The sequence below is a fragment of the Eulemur rufifrons genome, chromosome 7 (assembly GCF_041146395.1).
Source record: "Eulemur rufifrons isolate Redbay chromosome 7, OSU_ERuf_1, whole genome shotgun sequence".
Lineage (NCBI taxonomy): Eukaryota > Metazoa > Chordata > Mammalia > Primates > Lemuridae > Eulemur > Eulemur rufifrons.
This window is the reverse complement of record NC_090989.1, coordinates 207,766,799-207,783,484: the sequence shown is the minus strand read 5'-3', so window position 1 is coordinate 207,783,484 and position 16,686 is coordinate 207,766,799. Positions and strand designations below refer to the sequence as shown.

The following is a 16,686-nucleotide window of genomic DNA, read 5'->3' as shown; positions in this document are numbered from 1 at the left end:
CACAGCTCAGAAAATACCTTTCAGTCACAGTGATCACACACTGGGGCAGTTCACAACTCATTCTTAGTTCAGCCTTCTGTCTTTTTCTTTTACATACCCCCTAACTTTGGATAAAATAATTCACTGTTCACTTGAATCGGCATTTAAAAGTGTAAGAGAGAAAATTAACAGAATCCAATCTAATTAGCCCAAATGTATGCTCTGGTATCATTGAAGAGGGAAAAAAATCATGAATAGACAAACACTTCCCATCGTATGAGAATTTAAAACTATATAGTTCTGTGCATTTTGGTCATTCCTGCTCTCCCTTTTCCTTTAGAGAACAGTGAGTGGGTGGGGATCCAAGAGTGGGCTAGGATTTCCTCATATGTGGAGGAATTTGTAAAAAGAATATCACCCAATCTATTGGAATTGGTAGCTAGTTCTCTTCCAAAGCCAGGAAAGTCTTAGCAAGGAATTTTCTTCCCAGCCACAACAGGAGATAAAGTGTAAAGTGCTTTTACACTTTCACAACAACAGAGGTGGCTTAAAATTGATGCCTTTAATTTACTTCTAACTGTGTGGATAAGGGGAGACAAGGGTGTCTTTCTTGTCCTTAGACAACTGGAAAGAAAACTGTGTAGTGAGAATAAAAGAAGCTGTTAGGGTAAAGGCGGCTGTTAGCTACTGTGGATTACCTGATGACCTCAGTGATTATGACCCTGAAGCACGCTTTGTCCTTTCCCCAGAGGAGGCAGCCTGGTGGGGTGTTCCTGGCAGCTGGCACCAAAGGCAGGGACAACTTGGATCTGCAGCAAATTTTGCAGAGCTCAAGAGAGAACAGCCAAGTCCTATCTTAAGAAGAAGATGGTGACTCCAGCCTGCACATCCTGTCCAACTCGGTCAGGGTGAGAGAGTCAGAGATTAAGTTTCAGAAGCTGAGATCTGGTGCCAAAGAGGTGTCAGAAATAGAGAGGAGCACACAGGAGCAAGGGGAGGAGGAGAATGCAGCAGGAGGGGGTCAGGATAGAGGGCTGATACAGGGGACCATGCTTGCGTTCTCGTGCATGGTATTTTAAAAGGCCCATTGATCCTATAGCTTGTTTTGGACAGTGGTTACACAGGTGTATATGATTTTAAAACCTATTGGAATAACATCGAAGATCTTTGCTTTTATTATATGCTAATTATACCTTGATTCTTTTTGAAGTTCATTGGAAGTAGACATAGCAAGAAATTTCCCTAGCTAAAAATCAAGGTTTTTTTTTTTTTTTTTTTAGACTAGTCAAGTGCAGTAGTGAGAAAGGAGTAGAACAAGAACCTGGATTTGTAACCATCTGTAACTGACTGTGGACGATCAATTGAGATAACTCACTACCTTCGAGCCAGCCTGAAATCACAACCTCAAAGCACCCCCAGAGCTTACTCTGAACAGAAGGTTACTAAATCCTCATAAGGCCTCCTTTACACATACAAAAATGAGGTAGTGAGAGACTGCACAGCCCAAGAATTCAGACAAAAATAGAGAAGAGATTCCAATTTCAAAGTTCTGTTGGACCTTGGTGTAAATAAAAGTACCCCACATGTAGTTGATTCTGCTTTTTGGTCAGACTGCAAGAGGTCTGATTTCTTTTGCACAAGTAGGCCTCTAGGTATTTTGAGAAGCCAGAATAAGGAACTGAAATTACTGTGCACTATAATTTAAAATACTGTCTCCCCTGTGAACCAAAGAAGCTGAGAAGTTTAATGGAAAAAAAGTTTGCATTCCTTAACATGGATATAGATGTACCTTCTAGTAACAATGGTAGGATACAAGAACAGTACACAAAATCAATAACTTCCCTGTCCACCAGCAATGACCAAGTAGAACTGTATTGGGGGGTGGGGGAAGGCCCATTCACAGTTGCAGCCAAAATTTTGCAATGCCTCTTAATAAACTTGTGATGGTTTACTTACTGAAAGACATAAAAGAGGACATAAGTTAATGGAAAGAGACAACTTTTCCTTAAAAAAATTAAGTATTTAAAGAAATTCGTGTTAAAGAAATTCAATCTTATAAATATTATCAATTTTACTCAAGTTTATCTAGAAATTGAATGGTACCAAGCAAACTCACAGTAGGAATTTTAAAATATGTAAGAATATAGAATAAAGTTGACTTTGATTATGAAGATTTCCAAACAGAAAAAGGTAGAAAAACAATGAAAGAACTATTGTAATCATTACTTGGATTCAACAGTTATTGATGCTTTGCTGTAGTTACTCCTAGATAGGTAGGGGGATAGATAAATAGATAGGATAAGATACAGGGTATGTATTTACTGAACCATTTTAAAGCGTTCCACACTAGTACTTTAACTTATGCATCTCCCTAGATGTATTAATCTGCTCCGGTTGCTATAACAAAATACTATACAATGAGTGGGTTAAATAATAGACATTTATTTCTCAGTTCATTTATTTCACTTATTTCTGTTCTCCAACCAGTTTTCCAGGCTGGGAAGTCTAAGATCAAAGTCAAGATTGATTCAGTTTCTGGGGAGGGTCCTCATCCTGGCTTACAGATCGTCACCTTCTTGCTGTGTCCTCACACGGCAGAGAGAGAGAATGTGATGTCTCTCTGTTCTTCTTATAAGGGGACTAATCCCACGATGAGGGCCCCACCTTCATGACCAAATCTAACCATCTAATTACCTTCCAAAGACCCCATCTCCAAATACCATCACATTGGGGTTACAGTTTCAACATACGAATTTTGGGAGGACACAATTCAGTCCATAGCACTAGAATAAGGCCATTCAACTACATAACTACATTGCTATGACCATACCCAAAACACTTAACAATAGTTCCCTAATATCCCCAAATGCCTAGTCCATATTCACATGTCTCCAGTCATCCAAAACATGTCTTTTATAGCTGGTTTCTTCAGACCTGGACCAACTTAGGGACTGTGCACTGCATTTAGTTGTTATGCATCTTAAGGCTCTTTTAATCTACCACAGGTCACCTCCCTACCCCCTGCTCCTTGACCCATTTTTTCCTATAACGTTTATTTGCTGAAGAGAGTTTGTAGAAAGTCCCACATTCAAGATTTGTCAGATTGTTTCCCTGTGAGTCATTTAACTTATTCCTCTACCCATCTGTGTTTCTTATAAACTGAATTAGATCTTAAGGCTTGATTAGATCTAGGGTAAACATTTTTGGCTAGAATAGTTTATAGGTAATCCTGGGTCTATCATGTTGCATCACATCAGGAACTTATCTCACTGGACACCAAACCATATTATAAAGCTACTGTAATTTAAATAGTGTGCACAGACACAGGCATAGACAAAAAGTTAAATAAAAAAAAGAGGCTAGAATCAGGCCACAGTATAGATGAGAAATGTATATATAAAAGGGTACCATTACAAATTAATGTGGAAGGCCGTGGGTGATGGCTCATGCCTATAATCCCGGCACTTTGGGAAGCTGAAAAGGTAGGATTGCTTGAGGCCAGGAGTTCAAGACCAGCCTGAGCAACATAGCGAGACCCCGTCTATACTCCCCCCAAAAGAATTTTTTAAATTTAAAAAATCTAAAAACTAAATTAATGGGGAAAAGATGTAATAAAAAGTGTTGGAATAAAAATAGATTCCTACCTTGTCCTATAGCCCAAAAATAAATTCCAGATAGATTAAAGAGATACATATAATAACAACACTAAAAGAAATAAGAGAGAGTAAAGAATACTTTAAAAATATTAGGATGGGAAAAATAAGGTATGTACACTGCCTGGAAGCCTTAAAGAAAGATTGGTAAAATTTATTTGACATTAAAATACTTAAAATTTCTGTAAAGCAACATGAATAGACTAGTATGACAAAGAACAAATAGACATCATCAGCAAAGGTTGGAGGGCTGATATCCATAATATATAAAAAGCTGCCACAAATCTAAAAGAAAATGAAAACAATCAAGTAGGAAAATAGGCAAAGGATATAAATAAATTTTTAGAGAAAATACTACGAACATCTAATGAGATCTCAGCTTTACTAGTGATCAGACAAATGCAATGAAAATAAGTGAGATATTTTTTATTCTTGAACATGAAAAATAATGATTATATCCAGTGATTTCAAGGGTGTGGGGAAACAGGTACTCTTATATATTGTTGGTATTAATATCAATGCAACATTAAAAACTGAATACCTTTTCAGTAAAGGTGTCTTGGAGAATGAATAGAATCTCATCCTTATGTCTCCTATGATCTATGTCTTTTTAGAATTATACTTTAAGAAAGACCGGTTGGGTGCAGTGGCTCACACCTGTAATCCTAGCACTCTGGGAGGCCAAGGCAGGAGGATTGCTTGAGCTCAGGAGTTTGAGGTCAGCCTGAGCAAGAGTAAGACCCCATGTACATTAAAAATAGAAAAAATTAGCAGAGTGTGGTAGCACCTGCCTGTAGTCCCAGCTACTCTGGAGGCTGAGGCAGGCAGGAGGATCACTCGAGCCCAAGAGTTTGAGGCTGCTGTGAGCTATGATGCTATGATGACGACACTGCACTCTAGCCCAGGCAACAAAGCAAGGCTCTATCTCAAAAAAAAAAAAAAAAAAAAAGAACAGAAAAGAAAAGAAAAACAAAAGAAAAGAGGACAACATCCAAAGAACTCCCCAAATGAGTCAAGTGGCTAGCATTTTTATTGAAAGAAAGTTACTCTTCCGTTTTCCCCTAGGTATGTAAATAAGTTTAACACATCACACTGAGTGCTTCTTATATGTGTAGTATTTTGTATAAAGAATGCCTCTCACTTTTTAATGAGCATCTGATCCCCCTCTCCCTCTCCACCCCAATATTGTGAGAATACTGACTGAGGAAGCTTTGCTTTTATTCATCGAGAAACAACTAGAGTGTTAATGCAAGTTTTACAGCCAGAATTTTGATTTTTAGCTTCATCTGCATTGCCAACATGCTCCAACATATATTATTGCTTGCATTTGTAAAAAGGACTCTAGTTGTTTTTTTTTAATTTTATACATTGGATAAAAAAAATGATCACAATCTATAGTGCTTCCAGACCAGCCTGGGCAACATAGCAAGACCCTATCTCTAAAGAAAAATAAAATAAAAAATTAGCCAGGCATGGTGGCACAGGCTACTTCAAGGCTAAGGCAGGAGGATACCTTGAGCCCAGGTGTTCAAGGCTGCAGTATGCTATGATCAGGCCACTGCACTCCAGCCTGGGCAACAGAGCAAGACCCTGTCTCTAAAAATAATACTAATAATAAAACCCAACAGTGGTTATTTATAAGGGTAGGTGGATTTCAGTGTGAAGGTAAAGGAAAACTTTAAATATCTTTGTTGCTTAAATTTAAAAAAAAATATGTGTTCATGTATTATATTGTCATTTGGGATGAGACTGAAAAGGAAAAAAAATTCCTTACTAAAAAATCTTTGAAGTAAAAAGATGCTATCAGAAGATAAGTCCTAGATTTGAGAAGCTGACAGTGAGGAGGCTGGCCAGTGAGGAGATGGCATTCAGCGTTGGTAGACGTGTTCAGCCCAGGAGAGCATGAATGTGCGGATCTTCATGGATCGTTTTCCATTTTTCCCATATTATTAAATTCTAGTCTGTGGATTACTGACTACCTGGCAGTACCTAGAGTGCATGTCAGCATTTTTCAAAAGGTAACGTGAGAGAAAGATTTAGGTATCACTCAGTCCCTTGAGGCACAGGCCTCTTTGGCTTTTGGGTAAAGGCATCTTTAAGTCTTATGATCAGTCATACGCTGATCGCAAGACTTAAAATAAGCAGGATTCTTACCATTTTCTACTCCTGCTCCCTGGCATTCCATTATTTTATTATTTATTTTATTTGCAGTCATATTTCCCATAAAGTTTCAGTCAATGATAGACCACATATACAAAGGTAGTCCCATAAGATTATAATATTGTGTTTTTACTGTACCTTTACTGTATTTAGATATGTTTAGATACACAAATACTTAGCATTGTGTTACAACTGCCTACAGTATTCAGTGCAGTAACATGCTGTACAGGTTTGTATCCTGGAGCAATAGGCTATACCATAGAACCTAGCTGTGTAGTAGGCTACACCATCTAGGTTTGTGTAAGCCACTCTATGATGTGTGCACAATGACAAAATCGCCTAAGAACGAATTTCTTAGAAGTGCCCCTGTTATTAAATGATGCATGACTGTATTCCTTTTTAGCAGGAGTGCATACATAAACAAAAACAAACTAACAGCAGAAATGTTGTTTTAAAAATCGATAATATTAGGGTCTGATCTGAGGTCCAAAGAAGTTAATACAAATCTCTGACATTTATACAACTATAGAGGTTATCCAATTTCAGAAGCCCAACTATAAGCCTGCAAAGTAAGATCCCTTCAGATTGCCCTCACCTGTGAAGAATGGTGCCAGCCCCTCCATACTCTGGAGCCACATGTGTTTCTGTACCCCAAATTTCCAAACCAAATTCATTCAGTGACCTGGAATAACTGATGTGGCCTCTCAAATGAGAGAGTCCTCACCTATAAAATGAGGACAGTATCATTTAACAGGGCATTTGTGTGAAACCCCTAGCACAATGTCCAGCATGTGGTGGTAGGGCTCAACAAATATTCATTCCTTCCCTTTTTACAGTTCTAAAAGATTTTCAGACTCAGAGGAACATGGGCAACTTCAGATGAAAGCTAGAATTACCAGAATACCAATGAAACAAAACCAACCCTTCTTAAATACGCTAGTGAAGATTTCAGTGTGTGCCCATTTTCCCACATGCTTGCCACATAAACCCTCTAGATTTTATGAACATTTGACCTTACACAAATTATTCATCTTCACATAATTAAAGCTGTAATTCACTGATTCTGAAATCTACTATTATTTGAAACGAACATCCCATACCTTTCAACCAGTTGTTACTGATTTTAGTGTAAGATTTCAAATTTTCAGAGTATGACTTATTTGAAATACACATGTAGGAAAATTCCATAATTCTTTTCCTTTCAGGGTGAATTTACCTAGGAGAGATAGGAATATTTTAGAGCTGAGGTCCCCAATCCCCAGGCCAGAGACCAGTACTGGTTCAGGGCCTGATAGGACCTGGCTGAATAGCAGGAGACAAACGGCAGGTGAGGAAGTGAAGCTTCATCTGTATTTACAGCGGCTCCCCATTGCTTACATTGCTGCCTGAGTTCCACCTCCTGTCAGATCAGCAGTGGCATTAGATTCTTATAGGAGCTTGAACTCTACCATAACTGCACACGAGAGGGATCTAGGTTGCCTGCTCCTTATGAGAATCTAATGCCTGATGATCTGAGGTGGAGCAGAGGTGGTGATGCTAGCGCTGGGGAGCTCCTACAAATACAGCTATCATCAGCAGAGAGGTTTGACTACACAATAAATGTAATGAGCTTGAATCATCCCAAAACCATCCCCCATCTCGTCCATGGAAAAATTGTCCTCTATGAAACCAGTCCTTGGTGCCAAAAAGGTTGGGAACCATTGTTCAGAGAACCCCTCCTTTTTGCTGTTCACTATGCTGCCCATAATGTTGAGAATCACAACCAGATGAATCTGTTCTTTAAACTCAGTTCTGGAAAAGACAACCCAGAGTCTTGAGAGAGTGTTTAGGTTCTCACCCTACCTTGGCCACTGCCACTTATTTGAGTCCCCATGTCCTCACTCTGAAAGGATAGCCTTGGACCAAATATTGTCTAAGGTGTTTTCAAGCTCTAAAATTCCATGATCAAGGTCAAACAATGAACACCAAACAAACTAACCATGCAAGCAAACTAAAGTATATTTCCTCTGGCCAAATTCCCAAGCCTAGAAAGCAACTTACTGAAAAGGAGGAGTCAAATTTTTCAGGAGACTTGCCATACACCAAACAAATATCAGCTAAGAAATAGCACTTTTCTGCCACTATCTAAACATGACCTAAAAACAAAATATAATAGGGTTTAAAACCTTAATGTGTATACTTAGCACACAGGCTTCCCTTTCAATGGAAGGTACTTCCACATAATTACAAAATATATTCCTATACTTAATGATATTATACAAACCATAAAGTTACATATTTGCAAAATATAAAAATACTTAAATGGTATAATTATCTGTATTTATGACATTTTTCTTTGATTTAAATCTGTGCATTTTGTTAGAATTTCTAACCCAAACACTATTTGAAAGTGAGAGAAAACGAACTGATACAAGTGAACTTCTTGGCACTTTAGTTTTTGTTAGACATTTAAAAAAATTAGACACTCAAAAAAAACATAACGTCATGGGGTACTTGTAGTTCTGTAATTATAGGGAGCCGGGGGACAACTCCCTTGTAATATCTATTCAGAATGACCTATTCCTGTAAAATCCCTGATAGTCTGAGAAACTTTCCAATGTTCAGCCCCTAGACCAGTCTGAAAGGCCTTCTCCTCTGGTCAAAACAGAGGAGTATGACCACACAGCTTCTGCTTACCTAGATTCATTTGCACAGCACTTCAAAGCCTGTCAAGTCTCTTGCTTGTGACCCTACAAACACATAGATCATTTTTACCTTAAGGCCTTGACTGATTTCCTTATGGGAAATGGGAAGAATGAACATGAGTATTAACCTTAAGTGCTTACAGAAATGCTGATCTCCAGCTCCACACAGAGAGACAAACACACAGCCCCTTCTTTCCCATTTAGCGATGCTTAAGGTTAAATTCCACAACAATAGAAGTCAAATAACGCTCCACCCATGCTGCATGAAAATTTACATTTCTGAGAGGCTTCCTGGGGAGACTGATTCAAATTCATCTTTCTCTTCCCCAGGCTGGCAGTAATTGCAGAACTCCAGATAAAACGTTAAAATGCTGGTGAAAAATAGCAGTAACTTGCAGATGTAGAATTTGGGGCCATGCAATCGACAGACTGCCCTCCAATCTTCTCACTGTTTTAGATGCTACTGTGGGCATTTGTTTAAAGACCCTCCAAAATGACAGTTTTGGTTAAGTTCCAGAAAGACCAGCAAATTATTTTAAGCCAGTATAAAAGGAAGGAGATGTGACCCTACAGTTTACAAGTTGAAAGTTCAAGGACTAAATTTGCCGGTTGCTTCAATACTTCATAATATAATAGGACCTGTCGATGCCTCTGCTATCCACAGGGATGGGTGTATAAAATGACTGAATTAACGTGAGTACTGGATTCCCAGCTGAAAGAGGATGAGGTGCAAATCATTACGGTATAGTGTTTCCACGATAGTTTTATCGACTCCTTACGAAGTCCTTGTTTGGTCTTTTTGAATACTGGGCATAGGTCGATAGAGTGTAGCTGATTTAAATAGTTCCTCTGAAGTTCTGAAATCAACTCTACCTTAAATCTATAGAGCTGCAGATAACATAATCAGTCCGTACGTACTCTTTTCCTAGCCAGCAGCCATGGCAAGAGTCTCTTTCACTTGGCGCGAATTACAAGGAAAACCAAGAAATACTTTAAAAAATATGCATGCCAAAGACCTGTAGTTAAGTTGATAGGGTGGGGCTGTGCAAAGGTTAGGTGACTCACTAAAAGAATTTGGGAACTGGACTGCTGGCACTCGGAGGACAGAGAAGAAACAAAAGTTAGGGGGTTGGCAGAGGGTCGAGAGCACACCTTATCTCTGATTGGAGGAACCGCTTAGACTTTTCTTTATGGCGTCACCGAGTACCTGCCTGTAGAAAGGCCCTGTCTCCGTGACGTCACGCCTCACTGACCAATGAAAGGCCTCAGTCTGCGGGCCCCGAGGAGGGTTGTGGGCCCTTTTTTGTGAATGAAGCGCCACAGAACAGCCCTCCCGGGGTCCCCGGGAGCCGCGGCCCGCCGTGCTCGGACGCCTCCACAGCAGCGTCCGCGGCCGCAGTGGGTGCGCGCGGTTACCCCGGGCAGCCCCAGCCGCCGGCGGGGGCACCGTCGCCTCGGCCGCGCCACTGGGCTGCGGGCACCTGGGGGCGGGCTGGGGGCGCGGGCAGCGGCAGGAGGCGCTGTAGCTAGAGCTGCGGCGCGGGTCCCGTGGCGGCGGCAGGAGGGAGCGCGGCAGGCTCCGTGGGCCGGGCCCCTCCTCCGCCTCCTGCGCGGCCGCCTCCCGCTGGGCTCGGCCGGCGCCCGCCATCCCCGCAGCGCAGCTCTGCGTCCGCTGCGCCGAGCGCCCGCCCGCGGGGCTGGCGGGGGCCTCGGCGGGCGAGCGGGCGCGCGGGGCCATGGTCGTGGCCCCCTGACGGGCCGCCGCCGCCTCCATGAAGCGGAAGAGCGAGAGGCGGCCGTGCTGGGCCGCCGCGCCCCCCTGCTCGCGGCGCTGCTCGTCGACCTCGGCGGGCGTGAAGAAGAGCCGCAGCTCCACGCCGCAGGAACTGCACTGCCTGGACCAGCAGGACGATCTGTACCTGGACATCACCGGTGAGCAGGCAAGCGAGCGCGTGCCGAGGCACCCCGGACAGCCGCACCCCCGCGCCGGGGTCCTAGCCCACCCGCCCAGGCTGCCCAGGCGCCTCGGGGGGCCCGGCTGACACGCCTCCACCCCCACCCCCATAAAAGCCCCAGCCGCCACACCCCCTTTAGGATCCAGCCTCCCTGGGAGCGCCTCCCTACCCCGAGTTCTTAGCTGCATTTGCTGCCAGCTGTAACTTTATCCGCTGTGCACTCTGCTCCAGGAAAATGGACCGAGGGTCACCTTTCTAAATTGCGGGCGTCCGCTGGGCGCCTGGAATGTACAGTTCCTCCCCTCGGGTTTCTTCTGAGTTCTTGTAGACACCTCCTCCCGGGGTTGCTAGCTCGGTTGGCCCTCACGTGAGTCCGAACCTCTCAATCAGCCCCAGAGGATTCCCGAGCGCGCCTGGCCGGGGAGCTGCCCCTTTTTGGCGTTGGCCAATTCCCCTCTGCTGTGTAGTGATGAAGACCCGCGTGGTGCAGTGCTCCCGGCCAGGCACCGAAGCCAGAGCCACTTTTCCTGGTTCTCACTGCGCCCTGCCTTCCCCAGCGCGCGCATACCCCAGCACACCTCAAGCCTCCTGGGGTTCATTGTCCTCCGATGCTTCAGGAAGGAAGGTGTCACGTTGATGGCATTTGAGCCAGTGGGCATGCTGAATGCCCAGAGTTGTCACTCTTGAGAACTCCCAGTCATCAGAGCAGGTAGAAAAGTAGCCCTTCGATAGCTATTTTATCAGTGCTGATTCTACCATTCTTGGAGACTAATAAATCCAATTTGGCAGCTGTTAGGTTTGCTGGGATTGACACTGAAGCGTGTGAAGGCACTAAATGTGATGATGTCTGTTGAAACGCTTTGTAAACAGCGTGTCTGTCTACGATTTTAGGGAATTCGCAGTCTGTTTTCTGGGACGGGGAATGTGTCAACCTCTGTGTATGGCGTTTTAGAAAATTGTTTCCCGCCCTTAGACTTTGATAAACCAGGTAAGCTGGACTGGCAGGAACATTAATTTAGAAGTATTTACACAAACAGAAATTTAGGAGAAACTATATTCTAGGTTGATGGACAGTCTGGAAACTAAGGTCCATTTTAAAAGAAGCTGAGAGTAGAGTAGGTTTCTCAGTGTTGGGAGGCTGGCCCTTAGGAACTGAGGGCTGAAAGAGAAAGGAGTTACCTTAAGCACCTGTCCCTGGCTGGCACCTCCCCAGTCCAGGGTAGGTGTTGGTGCTGCAGGCGGTGAAGCCTGCTTGCTGAGTCGGAGAATCCAGGTCCCTCCATGGTAGGAGTGGTGGGGCTTACACATTCCTTTTGCATTTTGTTATTTATACCTCATGAAAGGATCTTTGTTCCATGGCATTTAATTTTAGGGCAAGTAGTGCTCTTACATGGTATAGGACTCCAATGCTAAAGGAGTATATAGAGACAAGTTGGTTTCACAGCTGCTGGTGTCCTTCTCTAGAGGCTACTACTGTTCCCAGTACTGTTCCCAACTACTGTTGCTTGTAAATCCTTCCAAAAGTAGAGTATGCATGCATAGTTTGTATATATTCTCTACCATACCCGTGCACGGTAGCATACAACTTGTTGAGCACATTGTTCTATTTTCACAGTATTTCTTAGCAGAATGATTCTTCTGTATTGGTGCATACAAAACTGGCTTACTTGATTTACTTGCTTAGGCCAAAGTATATATGGTTTTAAAGAATAAAATCATAAAAAGAATGGATTTAAATGTATGTATAGACTTAAATGTTTCATAACTCATTTAGACAGCTCCCTGTTGATGAAGTCTTGGTTGTTTCCAATCAAAAAGGTTTTTGAGATTAAAGTCATTGGAGTAAATCTTCCTCCTTGATGGAGGTAAAACATGATGTGGCTAGCCTTTGTGAGGCAGTGACCGATTAATTAATTTATGAAAATTTCACCAAGTAGAATTCTGACAGAGTTGGTGCTTGAATAAAATAAAAGTGTTGTCAGATTATAATCCCCGATAATGGAAGGGTCTAATGCTCTAGCCTTAATGTAAGATAGCTCCAGGGAGAAAAGGTCATAGTTAGCTTTCTCTAGGGTTTCTCCAGGTTTCCCTCAGTGATAGTCTTGACTTTATGCAAAAATGATATAAGTCAGTCTGTTGCAGTGTGATATACAAGACAAATTAACTTTGGATGCAGGGTTTGGATTACTTTTTATCCAATTTGTGGGGAATGCTTGAGGCCTTGTCCTCAGCAAATGGCAGCTAGTCCCTTCCTTTCCAACTCGTTTTTCCCTCCACTTTTGTTTTCTTAATTAATGTATTTTTAGTTTTAGTTTTTTAAATTTTATTTTTTGTTTTGAGACAGAGTCTCTCTCTTGCCCCAGGTAGAGTGCAGTGGGGACATCATAGCTCACTACAATCTCCAACACTTAGGCTCAAATGATCCTCCTGCCTCAGAGTAGCTGGGAATATAGGCACGTGCCACAACGCCCAGCTAATTTTTCTATTTTTAGTAGAGACGGGGTATTGCTTTTGCTCAGGCTCACAAACTCCTGAGCTCAAGGAATCCACCTGCCTTGGCCTCTCAGAGCGCTAGGATTACAAGTGTGAGCCATTGCGCCCAGCCTGTTTTCTTAATTTAGAAAGCAGTGCATGTATGCTTTTTAAATGGCAAACATTATCAAATGAGTTTTACAGATATAGTCTCCCTCCCCAGGTAATTTTTCCCCCTTTAATTTTCTATGCATATTCAAATTTCTGGAAATTGTGCCATACCAGCAAGAACAGTTCTCCTTTTAATGGTAGCATTGTATTACATTGTATGGCTGAATCATGATTTATTTAGTGGCAATAAATAAATGGTTATTTGGGAGTTTTCCAGTCCCTGTTGCAAACGGCTGTAGTAGCATCAGTGTACCCATCTGCCTACACATGTGACTATACCAATAAAATAAATTTCTAGAAGTGAAAATGCCAGGCCAAAGTATGACTTATCCATTCGTCAGTGGACTTTTGGGGTATTATGAATGATGCTGATTCATATACATGTTTTTGCAGGGACATACATTTTCAGTTCCTTTGGGTATATACCTAGGAGTAGAATGGCTGTGTCACATGGTAACTCCTCTAGTTTAATGCTCTGAAGACTTGCCAAATTCTTTTCCAAAGTGACTATACCATAAGCACTCTAACCCGCAGTGTACCAATTATTCCACATCCTTGCCAACACTTATTATTGGATTGTGAAGATTCTTTCACAGTGGTGGAGTAGGTTTGTAAATATTAATGCATGTTGTCACTTCTGCCACCCTGCTCTTAAATACAATATTTTTTTTTTACTTTAGTCCCTTAACATTTTTATTGCAGCCTATTTAATCTGTAAATTGAATTCCTGTAGATCTCGGGATATTTCATGTGTGTATTTAATATAGGATACTTAATGCCTATTTTTGTTCCTGTTGTCCTTTGTTATGTGATCACTGTTGTATAGTGTCTAGCCAGCCACACCGCTATACTGGGCATTTACTCTTACTAGGAGCAAACTAAAGGGTTTAATTCCCACCCGACCCCATGCACCTCCCATCTGGCCATTCAGTTCTTGCCATGTGCGATGACATGGATTTTTTGCATGAGCTGTATTCCTGGTGCAGTTCTAGTGCACCATGAGGACAAAAGTTCATAAAGACAGTGTAAACTGTAAATGTGAATGCTAAAAACATACTGAGTAAAGATATCAGAATGAGTTGTTACCAGTCTAGGAAGCTGGGGGAAGTGGGGAGGTGAGGAGGGTTTTCAGTTGAATTTGGAAGTAGATAACTGTCAGGATGGTAGAAGTACCAAAGACAAAATGTTGGACACTGTCAGGCATTTGATTTTTCTATGCACTTCCTTGATGCCAGAGGTCTGAATCTTTTTAATCTCTATTATCCCATCCCTTAAATAGGGCCCTCCATAAATGACAGTGCCCATTCTCCTTTCCTTAGGAAAAAAAATTTTGAAAACTACTACATAATCTCTGTTTTCACAGATTATTTACAAGATGTAATAGGTGCAGAGCTTCGATTTATTTCACTTCTTTATTTTTAAAATTTCTGATTAGTAAAGAAAATTGGTAATAGCTCTTGGCTAAAAGATTCTTAGTAGGTTGTATTAAATTCTTTATTTTTTTAAAGCTTTCCAGTGTTTGCCATGATTTAGTTTTTAAAGAGTATCTACATTATTATAGTAAATAATTTTATTGGAGAAACTCTAGTTGAGGTCAGAGTTGTCATTTTAAAGCTCTAACCAATGGTTGTGTACTGGATACTCATCAAATAAAATTAAACAGACAGCACTGCCCTCCCACCTCCCTTTCTTTTTAGGATCTTTAAAATTCACAGCAGACATCATTAGGCAGGGAAAATTTATTCATTAATTCAAGAAGTATTTATTGCATGCTTACTATGTAAAATAGTCATGCATATTCATTGCAGCGATAGAAGTATATTTTTCTTGATAGAAAAGGAATGCTGTTACGTAGAGCACTGAGTCAAGGAGAAAAATTCATTTTCCTTCAAGTTTCATGATGTAGTAGATTATTGAGTTTCAGGAATTGAAGCTCATCAAAGTATGCAGTGTTCATTTTTCTTCCTGCCTAGGACTTGTTTCTATGCTTACACTTAAGTTCGTGCATATGTAAATTTGCTTCCCTGATTTTGTTGCTTGCTTAATTCTTCAACATCTTCACTTCTGATGGTTCATGTTAGTTATCTGCTTTAAATCTAATTCCTTGGCATTTCAGCATCATACGTGGGCAAAAATTTAACAGTTTCAAATGTCACTCCTGAAATGGACATACAGAGTGGTTGGGCATAGAGATGAAGGGATCGTAGAATAATTGGGCTACAGAAATGGTACTGATGCCAGGGAGTTGCCCGTCACTGCAAATTGTAATTGCTGTGTGCCTTTGAATGGGAATGAATTTTCCTAATTCCTGTTGGGTTTAGGGAGAGCTGGACTGAAACCACACTGTGGATTTTTAGGATGGAAGGAGGACAATGATGCATATGAATGATGCTTCTTGGAAAGTTCTGAGATAGTCTTGGGGAATCACTGAATTGGTAGGACAGGTGTTTTGTTGTTTTTTGGAAAGAATTTCAAGAGATAATGTAGAAATAACAAAACCCTCCACCTTCCTGCAAAAGAAGCCAAGAACCAGAGATAAGTGATCTGGCGACATTGAGGCAGTTTCTTTTTGGCAAAGCTGTGACTACTTGACTTTTACTCTTGCCAGCAGATAAAGCCGCTTCACAGAGTTGTATTTAAATGATTCATTGGACATCTACTAGTTAGTGCTGTGCTACTTAGGCTATTAAAGGAATAATTAGCAAGTGTATTTGGGAAAATGAGCAAAGCAAATACACAGTTCAGGTCCTCTAGAGCTCCTTCTGTTTTCCAGATAGACCATCATTGCAGCACCACTTTTCCAGATATTTCCTTCATTCAACAAATGCATAATGAATACCTGCTCTGCCAGGCTTTTTCCCCCACTTCAAGTGCTAAAAATAGAGCACTGCTGGAGATAGCCCCTGCTATCATGGAGTTTATGTTTTCCATGTTAATTGAGAAAATATAATAATACTAGAAGAGTCTGAGGGAGACCTAGTGTGTAGAGGGACCATATTTCAGTTGAAATCCGTGGGGAAGAAAAACACTGTTTGAAGAGATTTTGAAGAGCCAATTCTATGAGGCCAACTAAACGAGTGGTTAGGCACAAGGCCACCGGGGAAAGCCAGTCTCTGGCCCACACTGGGATTGAGCACAGACGGATTATTAATAACCTTTTGGAGCCTTGATTCTCTCATCTGCCACAGATTTGTTGTGAGCATGAAGTGAAGGGGATGCATGTGTAGTGCCTGGCATGGTGCCCAGTTGATGGCCAGGGCTGCATCAATGTTCTCTGATATCACACGCGTGACAGTAGCCTCGGGGACAAAGGGCAGTCTGAGACACAGTCATCACGGCTGGAAGGGTTTCAAGCTAAGAAGCAAACATTCCCCACATCCGTGTACTTGCACAAAAGGTTCAGTGAATCAGCACAGTGGAAATGCAGTGTGTTCCTCTCTCTGCTTGTGAGAGTGATCTCGGGGCAGAAATGCTCCCCATGAGGCTGGCTCAGCGTTTGTCAGAGCAGCGGAGGAGGTTTAGCGCCGTGGTGATCATCCTTTCTGCCTTGAGAGAAATGTTACGGTTTCTCTTTATAAAGGTTCCCTGTAAAAGGAGGAATAAACCAAAGCT

At 41.8% G+C, this 16,686-nt stretch overlaps 1 protein-coding gene and 1 non-coding gene across 3 annotated transcripts in view; one reads left to right on the top strand and one right to left on the bottom strand.

The window, feature by feature from the left end:
- On the bottom strand, positions 1 to 68 carry LOC138388956 (small nucleolar RNA SNORD31). Its single transcript, XR_011234404.1, has one exon. It is a non-coding gene; the product is annotated as a small nucleolar RNA SNORD31 (small nucleolar RNA).
- A 10,180-nt stretch (positions 69 to 10,248) lies between these two features.
- Positions 10,249 to 16,686, top strand: part of CDC14B (cell division cycle 14B) — a 90,523-nt gene continuing 84,085 nt past the window's right edge. For both annotated transcript variants that reach the window (XM_069476310.1, XM_069476309.1), the window contains exon 1: positions 10,249 to 10,408. In XM_069476310.1, coding sequence (XP_069332411.1) covers positions 10,249 to 10,408 — 160 coding nt within the window. The remainder of the gene's footprint in view (positions 10,409 to 16,686) is intronic.